General features: G+C 37.9%; 1 protein-coding gene across 1 annotated transcript in view; it reads right to left on the reverse strand.

Annotated features, from left to right (window-relative positions):
• MMP16 (matrix metallopeptidase 16) overlaps positions 1-16345 on the reverse strand; it is a 242549-nt gene that overhangs the window by 111929 nt on the left and 114275 nt on the right. The window contains exon 3 of the mRNA XM_050940940.1: positions 6165-6287. Within this exon, the coding sequence (XP_050796897.1) occupies positions 6165-6287 (123 nt within the window). The remainder of the gene's footprint in view (positions 1-6164; positions 6288-16345) is intronic.

Raw genomic sequence — 16345 nt, forward strand, 5'->3', positions numbered from 1 at the left:
CAGGAGACAATGTGGGTGCTCAGATCATGTCTTTCTGAAATGCCATAACTTAATCCCATGAAATAGGTTGTGATTCTACCACTGTTCCTATGGCAGCCAATCACTTGAGCCCCAACAGCCCATGTGAAAGATCAGAAACCATTTTTCCTCTGGAATTGTGAAAAAATCAGCCATTATGCTTCAGCATGGACAGTTTCTAATAATCATTTGCACAGCTGAGATACTGGTATCTAATATTAGGTATGACCTGAGTTCAAAGTTTTAGTATCTGGCAAAAAAGATACACCTATCCTAATGAGAAAATTATTCATATGAAGTTTCACTGAACATGTGTCAAGTTTCATTGAACATTTCTAAAGTTCCATGAAACTGCTTCAATTTTAAGAACTTAAAATTGAAAATAGACAAATTTACAAATTCATATATTTTCCTGCAAGTCTTTTGCCTGGCTGAACTGATATTTTTATTCACCACTGAAAGGGTATCCTCCCATGATAAGGCAATCAATCAGCCATGAACTTAAGTGAGAACTTAAGTATAATAGCTAAAATAGCCCTTGGACACACCAATGCTCCTCTTCTACAGGAGAATGGACCAAAGGATCCATTCAGCAGTGACACAATTCTGTTCAGCTTCTTATACTGTACTCATTCAGTTTTTGTAAATTGCAGCACCTAGATGTTTAAAATTATAGTAGATAAAAGCAGAATTGTTTTAGTGGTATACAATTTCAAAAATCATATAATATCATTAATATTTTCCACTGTTACTTCTCCAAACCTACCTATATGAGCTTTGTTCCCCCTTCCCATCCCCTTGTTTCCAGCTGCATTAATTTATTTAAATTCAACATGGGTGCCAGAAGAAAGTTCCAAAAGTTTGTTCAAAAGTTCTTGGGGCCAAAATAACAGTGACAAAAAGAAAATACAGAAAGAAAGACAAAAGACACAGGTGAATATGTCCAATAAGTTCTTGGGATGTATTGGGGACAACTTCTTGTTTCAGAAGGTGGAAGAAGTAATCTGTAAGGCTGGTCATTTTAGACTTGATTCTGACTAACAGAGGAATTGGTTGAGAATCTAATGGTGGAAGGCAATTTGAGTGAAAGTGATTACGAAATGATAGATTTCATCATTCTAAAGACAAGAAGGAGTGAGAAAAGTTGAATAAGGACAATGGGATTTCAAAAAAGCAGACTTTAAAAACTTCAGATCTGATAGATAAGATCCCACTGGAAGGTAATCTAAGGGAAAAAGCAATTCAGGAGAACTGGCAGTTTTTCGAAGAGACAATATTAAAGGTACAACTGCAAATTATCTGAAGGCAAAGGAAAGATAGGAAGAATAGTAAGAGGCTAATATGGTTTCATCAGCAGCTCTAATGACCAGAAAAATCAAAAAGGAATCCTATAAAAAGTGAAACAGAGAAATTACTAAGTAGGAGCACAACAGAACAGCACAAGCACATTGGGACAAAAGAAGAAAGGCTAAGGTACAAAATGAGTTAAACCTAGCAAGGGACAAAAAAGGCAATATGAAGAGGGTTTATAAATATATTAGGAGCAAGCGAAAGATGAAGGAAAGTGTAGGTCCTATACTTAGTGGGGAAGAAGATCTAAAAATGGATGCTATCAAGAAGGTGGGGGTGTTTAGTACCTATTTTACATCAGTCTTCACTAAAAAGATAAATTGTAGCCAGATACTTAGCATAAGTAATATTAACAAAAAGTGGGAAGGAACTCAAGTCAAAATAGGGAAAGAGCAATTTAAAGAATATACGGATAAACTGGACATATCAAAATTGGCAGGACCTGTTGAAATTCACCTTGGAATACTTAAGGGACTAACTGAAGTAATCTTGGAACCACTAGCAATTATCTTAGAAAACTCCTGGAGTAAGATCTCTGAGGACTGGAGAAGGGCAAACATAGAACCTATCTTTAAAAGGGGGAGTGAATTAGACCTGGTTAATTATAAACTAGTCAGCCTAACTTCAATACTTGAATAAAGATATTAAAACAAATTATTAAACCATCAATTTGTAAGAATTGAGAGTTTACTAGGATGATATGTAATCTCCAACACAAGATTTGTCAAGAATAACCCATGCCAAATAAACCTGATTTCTTTCTTTGACACAATTACTGGGCTAGTAGACAAAGGGGAAGCAGCAAATGCAACATATCTTGATTTTAACAAGGCTTTTGACACAGTCCTACATGACATTGTCATATATAAATTAGGGAAATGTGGTCTAGATGAAATAACTATAAGAGTGGGTGCACAACTGGTTGAAGAACCATACTCAAAGAGTAGTTATCCATAGTTAGCCATCAAACTGGGTAGGACATATCTAGTGGGGCCTGCAGGGGCCTGTCTTGGGTCTGGAACTAGTTAATATTTTCATTAATGACTTGGATAATGGTGTGGAGATTATGTTTATAAGATTTGCAGGTGGCACCAAGTTGGGAGGGTTTAAAAACAGTTTGGATAACAGGATTAGAATTCAAAAGGGCCTTGAAAAATTGCAGAATTGGTCTGAAATCAACAAGATGGAATTCAATAATGACAAGCGTGAAAGGCCTCGTTGTGTGGATGGGTGCAGGGTTAAATCGGTTTAATGCTGCTAAATTCGGTTTAAACGCGTAGTGTAGACCAGGCCTAAGACATGGGAACAGTAATTGTTCCGCTTGGCACTGGTGAGGCCTCTGCTAGCATACTATGTCCAGTTCTGGGTACCACACTTTATGAAAGATGTAGACAAATTGGAGAGTCCAGAGGAGATCAACAAAAATAGTTAGAAATCCTGACCTATGAGGAAATGTTAAAAAAAAACTGGACACATTTACACTTGAGAAAAGAAGACTGAGAGGGGACCTGATATCAGTCTTCAAATACGCTGATTGTTGTTATAAAGAGGATAGTGATCAACTGATCTCCACGTCCCTTTAAGATAGGACAAGAAGTAATGGGATTAATCTGCAGCAGGGGAGATATACATTAGCCATTAGAAAAATTTTCTTACTACACCTCTGCCCCGATATAACACGGACCTTGGGAGCCAAAAAAATCTGTGTTATAGGTGAGACCGCACTATATAGGGGTAGAGAGAGGAACCGCTTCCTGCCCCAGTTCATCTCTGCTCTGCCTCCGCCTCCTCCCTGAGTGCGCCACCATCGCTCCGCTTCTCCCTTCCTTCCAGGCTTGCCGCGCCAATCAGTGTTTGGCTCGACAAGCCTGGAAGGTGGGGAGAAGTGGTGCGGCAGTGGCACACTCAGGGGAGGAGGCAGAGATGAGCTGGAGCAGGGAGTGGTTCCTATGCTCCCACCTGTTACTTGCTGCAGCCCTCTCCACCCCCCACCCATCCCAGCTCACCTCCGCTCTGCCTCCTCCCATGAGCATGCTGCAGCTCCCCTTCTCCCCCTTCCCTCCTTCCTAGGCTTGCCGCGCCAATCAGCTGTTTGGCGGGGCAAGCCTGGGAGGGAGGAGAAGCGGAGCTGTGGCGTGCTCTAGGGAGGAGGCAGAGGCGGAGTGGAGGTGAGGTGAGCTGGGGCGGGGACTGGTTCCTCTGTGCCCCCTCCTTATGAGCTGCTGCCCCCCTGCCCCATCTCACCTCTGCTTTGCCTTCACCTTCGCCTCTTCCCTAGAGTGCGCCACAGCTCCGCTTCTCCTCCCTCCCAGGCTTGCCACGCCAAACAGCTATTGGCACATCAAGCCTTTTGGATATAATGAGGTAAAGCAGTCCCATCCCCCGGAGCACTCCTTTACTGAGTTATATTCGAATTCGCATTACATCGGACCTCATTATATCGGGGTAGAGATGTATATGGATATTTAAGCATGGGAATATGCTTTCAAGGAAGATTGTGGAATCTCCATCATTGGAGGTTTTTAAGAACAGGTTGGACAAACATCTGTCAGGGATGGTCTAGTACATTTGTTCCTGCCTCAGTGAACTAGACTACATGATCTCTCGAGGTCCCTTCCAGACCTATATTTCTATGCATCTACATATGATCTCAATTATATTTTACTATTTTAAAAGGTTTGACAATTAAAAAAACAAAAATAAATATTTGATTTAAACACAGCACTTGAGGATATATTCTAGAAACCACTAGCCAGAAAGTTAACCAGGGAAAATCTGGTGCTCACCTCTGCAGCTCAGAGGCCCTCTTAGCATTAGAACAGATGCAGTTCTGCTGTGTGTGGGTCAAAGGCTGGATCTCAAGAAGAAACCCACATTAGTAGAATGTGGAGCACAGGCAAGTTTTGGAATTCCGTGTTTTTAGATGTCAAGGAAGTGGCGATGGCCTCATTCTGCTCCCACTGAAGTCAACAGTAAAACTCCCAGAAGCTGAACACTTTTGAATGTCCAATCTATAGCAAGTACTTTCTGTGAGATCTTGCTGATTTTCGTTTGAAAGAAAAGTAGTGCTTGCTACTGACACTGGAGTGTTGAAATTATACCTTCAATTTTAGAAAATTTTGGGGAAAGTCAAGGCTGTGCGGGGAAGGGGAGGGGGAGTGGAGCAATTTGCCCCAGGCCCTGGGCCTCACAGGGACCCCCACGAGAATATAGTATTCTATAGTATTGCAACTTTTTTTTATGGAAGGGGCCCCCAAAATTGCTTTGCCCCAGACCCCCTGAATCCTCTGGGCAGCCCTGGACAAAGTTTGATCTGGGAGGTTAATGTTAAATGGCAGTGGTATATGATAAGGTGACACAGCAGAGTGAAAATTTTGCAAAAAGGGCAGGAAGCAAAGAACAGCCATAAATTCTTCAAGCTAGACAGGTTACTAGAGGGTTACCAGACAGATTAATATTGGGATTCACCTTTGTACTGCTTTTATGATTAATGACTTGGGTGGCAGAGCAGAACGATATTTCAGTTGCAGGACTTAACAGTAGCATCAAAATGGTGTAATGGGGTGGAGAATCAGGCCCACTGATTTGAGATTTGGGATTACAAACGAGGAGTAAGAATGTTAAACACAAACACACACTTCACATATAAACCCCTAGATTAAGACGTTAAAAATGTGGATAAATGTAGAATAATATATTTAGACATACTCCTGCTAGTGCCGAGTACCTTCAATTCTCATAGACCACAATACTCAGCAATAAAAGCACAAGTTACTTATCTACTGGAACAACTCACTGATGATATGGGGGATTCCCCCATCACTTGAAGTCTTTAAATCAAGATTGGATGTCTTTCAAAAAAGCATTCTCGATCAGAAAATAGGGGATTGATAAAGGAATTACTGGGTAAAATTCTATGGCTTGTGTTAAGCAGGAGGTCAGGCTAGATGATCAGAAAGGTCCATTCTGCATCATATAGTACTGTAAATAGCTGGTCAATGAATTTTAGGATGCTTTGATCCTAGAGAACATTCAGTGCCACGGTGGATCCCATAATCCTGAAGAGACTATGCTAAATTTCTAGAGGACTACATAAAAAATCTCTGCTTTGCTGACAATTTTGTGGGCTACATACTGTGTACCCATGACTCTTTCTGGCTGACAGCACTACAGCAGGTACATATTTTTGCATTAATATATTTTATTTGGCAAGCCAAGGTCATCTTTGATACAGTATGCAACACGTCCTGTAAATTGCAAGTCAGATCAAGAGTTTCACTGATAAATACACACCCCCATGCCTATTACTGTGTGGGCATGAGACGGCTGTGTTACTGACTCACCAAAATTTAATCAAATTCCTTTATATTTTGAAATTGACCTGCAGGCACCTGCATTTGCAGCTACTGCCTTCCTCCAATGACCTAATTTGCATATTTAAATTAGAGCCCCCAATTCCATTAGACTGTTCCTGCACTCAGTGTGACTTTTCCTAAGAAGTTGCCAGGAGAGTTGAAAGGTAGAGTTAGAGGGGACATTGGAGGTTGATTTGGTGCTGAAAGCTTCAAAGAACATTCTGTTTAAATGCAGATAATTTAAATCCAAGAAACTCATTCCATGCTTTTGCAGCATGTGAGTAGTTACTCCAGGGATACCGAAATCAATATTTTTATACCATGCATCAACGTCTTGACAATGCATAGTAGACATTTAGAAGATAATATCTAAAAACATTTGTTTTCTTTTAATAAAATGCTCAGCGATACCACCAAAAGGTTTATCAATTTTTTTTGTACCTGTAAGTGATATGTTTGTGTTGCCACTTCTGTCCCGTTAATGCATATCGTTTTCGACGAATGTTAAATTTGGAGCTACCTCTTCTCTGGTCAGGCACACCGCACCGAGGCTTCTTCATCCAACTGCAAAAATCAGTATTGCACAGTTACACTATCTTATCAGCCATATTCAGGCCAGAAAGCAAATTGCAACAGATTTATCCAACAGATGGCAGTATCAATACCTCTTACAAGTTATATATTGTTCACTTTTACATTTACTCACAATAATGATTATAAATATGAAAAGTTACATGGCTAAAGATTTTTTTGTTGGTGATGGTGGGAGGCGAGAATAACATGGGGCATCAGAACTTCAACATGTCCCATGCTATTCAAATATAAATTCCTCTTCCATTATTTTTTAAATTTTCTTTCCCTGCAATCACTGCATAATAGCGCTTTGGCATCTCTCAAGTGGCCGAGTCTTGTAGCATTAATAATTTATTCTGACTCTAATGAGATATTGAGATCTATATTATAGATTATTGACTATACATGAGGTTAAAATATTTACATGAAGATGTAAAGTCTTGATTCTTTAATCATAATTTTTCATTTCATATTCTTTCTTTTCTGTCACAGTGTCTTTATGTTTGGATAAGCCCAATTTCCTTTCATCAAATGGTCCACTCCAAAAATATTAAGGCATTTTATCCAATACTCTGGGACTGTTAAAGTAATTATATCATTGAGCTCCCCATTAAATATTTGACTGCCCTACTGTCCCTCTATATTAGGAAGAGTAGCCACCATTAATAGTAACTGTAGCCTCTCAAACTCAAGAATTTGCCTGATAATTTTGAATGTGCTCTATAGCATTAACTTCAAAGGTTCTGATCCACTTTTGCCATGTCCCATAAGAGTTCAACCAGCTAGTGCTAACTGCTGAAAAACAGAGAGTAACATGAAAGTGTGTTAGAAAAGCTCTAGTGTTTCTGTGGAAGGTATCAGAGGGGTAGCCGTGTTAGTCTGGATCTGTAAAAGCAGCAAAGAGTCCTGTGGCACCTTATAGACTAACAGACATATTGGACCATGAGCAATATATATTTGCAAGCCAGAAGCAGGCTGGAGATAAGATATATACCTGCCCCTCGAAATTTCCACTACATGCATCCGACGAAGTGGGTATTCACCCACGAAAGCTCATGCTCCAATACGTCTGTTAGTCTATAAGGTGCCACAGGACTCTTTGCTGCTTCTGAGGAAGGTGTTTACTTGGAAAGGTGGGTCTCAAATATTTTACGTTTTTAAGTGTATGTCAGGATTATAATAATTTGGTTTGATGGTCTGACTTAGGTGTACATAAGAAAATACCAGGTCCTGATATTCATGCTCTAGTTGAATGAATGGTTTCTCACTTGTGGAGTAAGGGGTTATTTACCATGAATAAAGTATCACAATCCAGACCACAGAGATTATGAATGGAAGTGAACACTCACAAAATAATTGTCCAGTGCCGCCACACACATAACAAGATATTTATTTTCTAAGTGGAAGACATTCTGTGGCAACTTTCTATTCCATTTAGTTGATTTCTATTATGCCAAATAATTAATGATGCAGATGCTGTAGCTGTATCTGTTGTTTTCTGATACCATTGTCCTTACTATATCATTACTGAAAAGCTGTATCAGCTTGGAGAACAGATTTTCATTTCAGGCAAGAGCTTAATTACCCTTTCTATAAATTGCATTTATCTGTATACAATGTACACCATCTGTATAAATATATACATATACATGTTTAAGTCCCCACCCTTTGATTGGCTGACAGAATTCACCTGACCCATCATCCAATTAATATTCAAATTACATTTACTATATCAGTCCCCAACATATAGAGATAAAAAGCAGACTTTCATTTGTCCTACAGAAGCTCTTAGTCCAGTACAACTGAGAGAAATTAAGAAAAGTCTTTGGGGTTTGCCACAGTGGAAACAGTGCATGCTATTGTGATAAGGAGCACTTTTATAGATGTGCTCCAATGACACAATTGAAGTGCTAAAGAAAACAGATCTTGTCGTACAAACTGCAAACAGAGGTTTAACAGTACTTGTGATGTAAATTTTCAACCCTATGCTCAGGGAATTAAGTGTGCATTCTAATTAATACAATGCAAATCATACGGTAGATTATCTAAATATTTAAAGACAGGAAAATGGAATATGGTGCTCCTCTCTAACATAGATCACACTAACTTACAAATTTTAGATATTTATATAACATACAGTCACATCTATGCGTGTTAGGCATTATATACACCAGAGGCATGTATGTATATATGTGTGTGTGTGTATATATATATATATATATATATATATATATAGCTATTATTTAGATGACACCATATGAGTTGAGGTACCTAACTTTAGGCAGCCAAGTTTGAAAAGTTTAGCTGTTGTGCTTTTTACCACACAAAGGAGACATATCTATATCATCTGTATTTGCTGCTTGATATGTACAGGCATCTCCTGTAAAACATGATCCTTCAATCATGGGAGTATATGCAGGGCCTACTCACGTCAGTAAGGGTTGCAGGGTCAGGTCGATCTTTCCAAAGACCTTGACTGGTAACGTCTCCATAATGTAGCATACGTATAGGAGCCAACATTTTCAAACCTGGCTGCTTCAAGTCAGACACATAACCATATTTATGCACCTAAATAATAGCCTGATTTTCAGGGGCAGATATCACCATCTATTTAGGTGCCTAAATATGGCTTTAGATGCCTAACTTCAGAGAAACAAGCCTGAAGTTTTGGTCATCAAGTTTAAAAAATACTATTATAGATAAATTACAGAATAATTATAATTCATTTTTTAAAACCTAATTAGAGATTCATGTCTTGCACATGAAGCAGTTGATTACCATAAATATTTTCAGAAGGATTCCGTAGCCTCTGCAAAGATAGCTACACAATCTATAATCCCTTACTTTCTCCCCACCTGCTATACTATTCTTCTGCATTACAACTGCTTTCACATGTCTTTAAACAACCTGGATTACGCAAAGCAGACGTCAGTAATTTGCAGGGATATACTATGACTGCCAGCTAAAATTTGTTCTAATAATAAAATAATAATAACAAAGGGTCAGTGTGACATTATCTAACTAAAATATAACCATGCAAATCACTATTGCTACCACTGTTACATAATTGCAACATATCTTATAGTTGTATCTAAAGTGTGACATGTGGCCAGAAAGGGTTAAGCATCTTGCAGGCCAATTGACCCAGAATCAACCTGTAGAGACATGTTAGAAATGGTAACTAGGACCATTCCATGCTAGATAGGCTAGAATTTTGAAGTGCAAACCTGTATTGTTAGAGAATTAGAGGTGATACTAATTGTGTGTGTTTACTTATATCTTAAATGCTAGCCATGTAAACAGACAGTTCCTGTCTGTCCCCATAGCTATTGATTCAGAGATCAAAAGGGAATATAAAATTTAGATTAATCTTGGGTGAAATAATGTTGCTGTCTATATGTCTCTTTAAAGTTTGTGATAAACTGCTTAATGGTTGAATTGTTTTATGTTAATCCATGTAGTGAATTATCAGTTAGGTTTAGGAAACAGAAGGTTACATCAAAAGCCTATTGTTCACTGAGGACTGTATGGTCAACTGGTTACTAGAAAACTGTATAAAAGATCCTCGGGTCCTGATCCTGTCATCTCAGACCTGCTTGATGCTTCATGCAGGGGAAGCTTAAATTGAAAGGCAGAGATCCCAGTCCTAAGCTGGAACATACTGAATATGAACATTGGTCTATAACTCATGGACTAATTATGAGAGAACTCTCTGCAACTACAAAGCTCACCATCTCTGCTATGAACCTGAATCTCAAGAATTGTACTCATATCTGTATGTGTATTGATCTTATAACCAATACTCTCTTTTTTCTTTTTTAATAAATTTTAGTTTAGTTAATAAGAATTGGCTGTAAATGTGTATTTGGGTAAGATCTGGAATATTCATTAACCTGGGAAGTAATGTGTCTGATCCTTTGGGATTGGTAGAAATTTATATGATGAATAAGATTTTCAGTAATCCTCACTATACTTGACTTGGATGTCTGGGTGGAGGTCTAAGCCTGGGTTACGTCAAGGGAATTGTGTCGTTGGCTTCTGGGTAATTACAGAAGCTATTTTGTGCTGGCTTGGTAAATCTAAGTATTGGAATATCCATCAGCTTTGGGGACTGCCTGCCCCATTCTTTGCAGTTCACCCTAATTGAGTGACCTCAGCTTGCTTCCCTGGTACTCTGGTCACAGTCAGTAATTTGCAGGGATATATTATGACTGCCAGCTAAAATTTATTCTAATAATAAAATAATAACACAGGGCCAGATTCAAATTTCAGTCACAACCGTGGAAATAAAGGGGAGTACCATTCTTCTCAATGGAATTGCCTTGGAATTACATCTGAGTAAATCAGATTAAAAATTGGCTCAGAGTTTTGCTTGTTTTATATATATACACACTGTCAATAAAACTTATTTTGAGTAGATGTTAGATCAACATGCAGTTACCATGCATTTAAATTACAGGACATATTCACATTATGTAAAGGAAAACACACACACACACACACACATTGTAAAAACCAGACATATAAGTAACAAAAGACAAGTTCTCTCACCTTAAGGTGATATCACTGCGTCAAATAAAAGAAGCAAGGAATAAAGCAAAAAACACAGAACTATTACATTTTGTTAGAAATGCTGTACAGAAAAAATCAGGCTCTGGTACATATTAAGAAATCATGTCAAAACATAGTATTTTAAAGTTGCTGTCTTTAAATCAGTTAAAAAGATACCCAATTTTAAATTAGTCATCTTAACTGATGGATATCAGTATTTAATAACAGGGTTGGCTCACCTGAAAGACATAGGCCTGATAAACACTGAAATATCCAAAGCTGTAAATTGGAAAATGAACCCTCAAAGCTATTATTGGAATGAGCTCCGAAGTTATGTCGAAGTTTCAATATTCTTGCAGAGAATTTTGTGAGCATTGTAAAAGGCTTTATACTCAAGAGAGGGATTTAGTATAAAAGATGAGACCAACTAGTAGCCAATGGGAATTCAAATTTCAGCATTCTATCATTTCACTTCAGGTTTTTACAATCTAAATAATTTACCAAATCCCCAAACACCATGATTTATTACATCTTTTTTTTAAAAGAAGTAATTACTTCCACATAAGGTTTTAAAATGTCATAAATCTGTCAAATACATTATGCTTGTATGCTTTTAAATTGAATGGCTAAATTATGACCTACATATCATACTATGTTCACAACTACTAACCTTATGTTAAAGGGAGAAGTGTGGCTCACACAGACTATAAATCCCACTCTAATTCAAACTGAGGCCTTTGCACATCACGTGTTGGCTCTCTAGCCTTGTATCAAATCATACCTCTCTGTATTAAACCTGAGAGGAACTGCAATCTTCTTATTTTAGTGCACATTAAGGGTTAGACTCCTAGCAAACTGACAACATACTCTCAGCTCAGCTATTTTTGGTACCTCAAAGTTTTAAGTGATTTCTTCAATGTCCAGTGTCAAGAGTCCAAATGCAAATCATCAGTACACATCCTTTTTATCACAAGAGTAAATGCAGATTATAAACACTTTTTGGTATACAAGTTTCTCTTGGCCTTTTTTATTCTTAAAATGATGTAATGAATATTAACAACTCTATCTTCTCATTGATTGCAGGGAAGCTTCACATGGATAACACTACTGATGGTCATTACATTTGTGTATTGTGGGCATATTCTTTCCCCCAGTTCCCTATGTATCAGTAGGCGAACTGACAACGACAAAGTACATTGACCTCTGCATTTCTGGTCAGTTAGGAAACAGTGTACCTTGATAAAAACAGAAATGGACTTTCAACAATAAAATATTTTCTCAAGCAACAAAAATATTTTCACAAGCAACTGTTGTTTACGAAAACAGAGGCTTTCTAGGAATCTTTTCCCTTAGTTCATTATTTACACATATTTTAACCTGTATAACTCATCTGTGTAACAGCTTTTTTAGAGGATTATTTTAAGTGAATTCAGCATTTAAGAAAGGTACCAGACAGACAGAACTTGTAACTGAAGTCTTTTCTTTGGCCACAGGATACTGCACACCAAATTATGCTCTCAGTCCATCAATGTAAACAGTGAGGAACTCCACTGAAGTCAATGAAGTTACACCAGGGTGGATCCAGAGTAAATGAGAGCAAAATACGACCCAATATATACGCAGAGCAGCCCCAGATTTCATATAATTCCACCTAATTTTGTAAATCTAGAGAACCTTGTCCTGAATATGTCTGTGATTATTATTCAAGCTAAACAGAGCACTAGATAGACTATATTTCACAAGTAGGGGTAGACAACAACTTTTTGAGTAAACTTTGAGTTGGAAAATGCCAACTTGTCAAAACCAAAACTTTTCACAGATACAGTTTTGAACCTAGATCACACATATCCAAAGAGAGTTCCCTGACCACCAAGCTATAAAATCAGTCCCTCTTGTGCTGGTCACATAAATATTTAATTTATACAAAATGGAACAGTTCAAACAGGAGAAATTGAAAAAGTCTGAGTCTATAACCTAGTGGCTAGGACACTGCGCTGTGGGACACACTGACTCAAGTCCCTGCTCCAAATCAGGTACAGCAGGACTTAAACCAGGTCTCCTACTTTGCAAGTAAGTGTGTAACCAATGGACTATTGGCTATCATTTGCCAAGAGGGAAAGAGTCCCTCTTTCTCTCTCATTTTTTCATGGACAATTTTGACAGGTTGCATTGTTGTTCTGATGTGGAATAAAAATAAATTTCAAAACTTCAGACATTTTCACTAATGGAATACTTGTTTTCTGGCCAGCTTTATTAACAAGTGCTCTCAGTTGTTAAGGTTATTTAAGATGAAAAAAGTGAGTATCATATTTTTCAGAAAGAAAGAGAGGAATGATTTGGACCATTTTTAAAGAAGGAACAACCTTGGCTACCAAAACAAGAAGGGGTAAAACTGGGAGAGAGAGTTGCAAAGATCAACATTAGATTCAGTAACAGGGGGAAAAAAATGAAAATTTAAGGATCTCACTGAAGGGTATTTTGTTTTGTTTTTTTCTTCAGGGTTGCCTTCTCTTATCCTTTATTTCCTTCCCACCCAGCCATGGCATTACATCATTTTACACAAGAGTCTGATTTAAAGTCCATTAGTCAATGGAAATCTTTCCATTAAATTCAGCAGTCTCTGGATCAGGCCCTTAGTCAGCAAAGATGGATGTAGTTCCCTTCCCTCCTTGTGTTAGGCAGAGGGAGTCTCTGGAGATTGACATAAAATGTTCCATTTCATGCCAGTCACTAAGCGTGCTGCCTGTGTAGTAGTTCGTATCCACAGCTAGTCTAGGGAACCAAGCTCAAGGCTTCAGCTCAGAAAATGTGCATGGCTAATCCTCGTACATTGTTTTCATATCAAATGCTATGGCAGCTACTAAAACAAACCACTGGTTTTGATTTATAGCTCAAAATTTCTGCTCGTTACCATTTCTGAGTATTAGACTGACAATTAATATATAAGCAGCAGAAGCCATGGAGAAGTAGAACTCCACCATATCATAATTGTTTCTGCAGAAACAGGCTTGTAGAGAGTTCCTGAAAAGGGTATTACTAGAAGCATGCTCATTATTTGACTAAAAAAATAATAAAAAAATTACAGAACATTTCTTTCATGAACTTTGTCAAACATCACATTCTATCTAGAAACTTGTGAACTATGATACTATCACCAGTGCAGGCAATTCTTTACACGAGAGCACTTATTCTAGAGCATCTGTGTTTTAATTAATACAATTTGGGCAGAAATGTACATCAGATGATTGCAGAATAGCATAGCTACTCTTTTTTGCCATAGCGTTCTACAGTTAGTTAGACTTTTCTTGATTTATTTCAGGGAAGTGAAAATGTAGAAAACTGATCAAATGCGTTAACTTTTGAAAACATCATTTGTATGAAATGTTGACTGTGGTTATTAATATATGGATGTCATCATGTAAAATACTAATGCAAATAGCAAAGAATGTTCTTACTGGATTTATCAATACGATAATGGTTTTGTTTATACAATCTCCTTCCAGTTGGCATTCAATGATTTCTTTCTTTTCCACCTGTTACTCTCCAGCTCCATCTATAAAACAGTTATCAGGTTTCTCAAGCTCCCTGATAAACAAATTCCAAAATACACCAAAAAGGCCATTATGGAAATAGTATGTAAAAAGGGACAGGTGAACACCTGTAATATTTTTGTATGCCAAAATATTCCTTAAGGGATATTCTGTTTCATACAAAAACAAAGTCCCCTCAAGAGATTTTTGATGATGTTGTTGCTGCATACATTTCTCTGCTAATATTCCCAAAGTTGGTTCCTATCAAGCAACTGCATTAAGTTATTTTAATTGTTTGTCCTCTGATAACTAAGTGGTATGCTGTAATCTCTTCTCAATGAATGGGAAATAGGCGCGTAAAGCCCTGTGCAACAAGATGAGAACTCTATTTCTACTAGGTCCTCATTGAAGTATTTATTTTGTACAGTGAATGTCGTCTGTTGGTTCCCAAACTTTTATTACCAGCTTTATTATCCGCAAAGGAAGAAATGTAAAATTGACAGATATCTCTAGCTGAAAAAAAAAGTGTTTCTTTTCTCAGGATCAGACTGTTCCAAAACATTACAATATCTGAATAATTTAAAAGCAGTGTGCAGACTCTGGAATATTGTCTTTTTCTCCTAGGCACATGTAAGCCACTTGGGTTCTGTCCTTAGTTACATAGGTAGAGCTTCTATTGATTTCAGTGGTCAAATGGATGTAAATGAGGGCCAGCTTTGGCCCAGCGTGTATGCTCCTCTCTCAATAAAAATGTCTGATGGGCCAGATTCTGCCTTCAAATTACTCTCATGCAACCCAGTTGAAGTCAAATGTAAGTGTGTAAGTGAATAAAGAACTCACCCCAAGTGGCTTACATGTGCCTAGGAGAAAAAGACAATATTCCAGAATCTGTACACTGTACATCTGTGTGTGAATAAGCACATCGTGCTTTACTACCTACACTGAGGAAGACAGATGATCATGTATACAGGAGAACACAAAACAAAAGATTGCAATTACTGTGTAAGACAAATTTACTTGTATCCCATGTGGCACGGAAATAAAACAGGCTTGCCAATTTTCTAGCTAACGTGCCCACTTTAATTTAGCTTAGTTTGAAATTTTTGTGCATGTACAAATATTTTTCCTTCAGACTGAAGCTCTTTATACAGTGTCTGCTGCTCGACAGCTAATAGCAGAGAATGACCACTATCTTTCCCCTGGTTTGCCACTTCCTATCCTTCCCTTGCTGCCAACTCACAATAGATTATTTTCCTTCTAGCAAAATATATGGTCTCAAAACCACCACTAATGCAGCTTTTAAAAACCCTCTAGTAGGTGGCGCAGCTGCACTCTCCCTGCATAGCTCAATCATTTTAGCTCTGCAAGGAACCTGATCTGTAATCACCACTCTGGAGGCTGAATCTGAAACATGCTTCTGAACCTGGCTATTTCACAGGGCAGCACACACTTTCTGTTTCTCTTCCTGCTGCATTATCTGTTACGAGGTCTTTTAAATTCGTAAGTCCAGGGATGTCTGACCCACTCACCTCCCCTTAGGGCTGCCCTAAAAACTGCTTCACTTTATTGCTTTTCAGTGCAATAATGCATGTGCTAGTGGGATACAATGATTTTTCCAATCCTTCTTTGGCATCAGCAGTTTAGGTAGACTCTTTCCTAAACTGCTGAATGATTAAAATATCATTCCTGTCCGCTATTTTACCAAGACAGAATAACAACAAATGCCACATAGGGGGTTAGGGGTGTGGGGGAGGGCTAGGCACAAGGGAGAAGAATTCTTTTCAGAAAGCTTTTGGTTAATTTTAGAATAGGAATATGGATTCATTTGCATGTAATAACCAGTGGATATATTGCCATGGTGCTATATTTTTCCCCTCTTGATAGTCAAGCAAAATAACTTATCTAAAAAAAGAAATAAAATCCCTATTAAGTTTCAACAGAGATAAGGTAAGCAAACAGTTCATTTGT

Source organism: Gopherus flavomarginatus, chromosome 2 (assembly GCF_025201925.1).
Source record: "Gopherus flavomarginatus isolate rGopFla2 chromosome 2, rGopFla2.mat.asm, whole genome shotgun sequence".
Classification (NCBI taxonomy): Eukaryota; Metazoa; Chordata; order Testudines; family Testudinidae; genus Gopherus; species Gopherus flavomarginatus.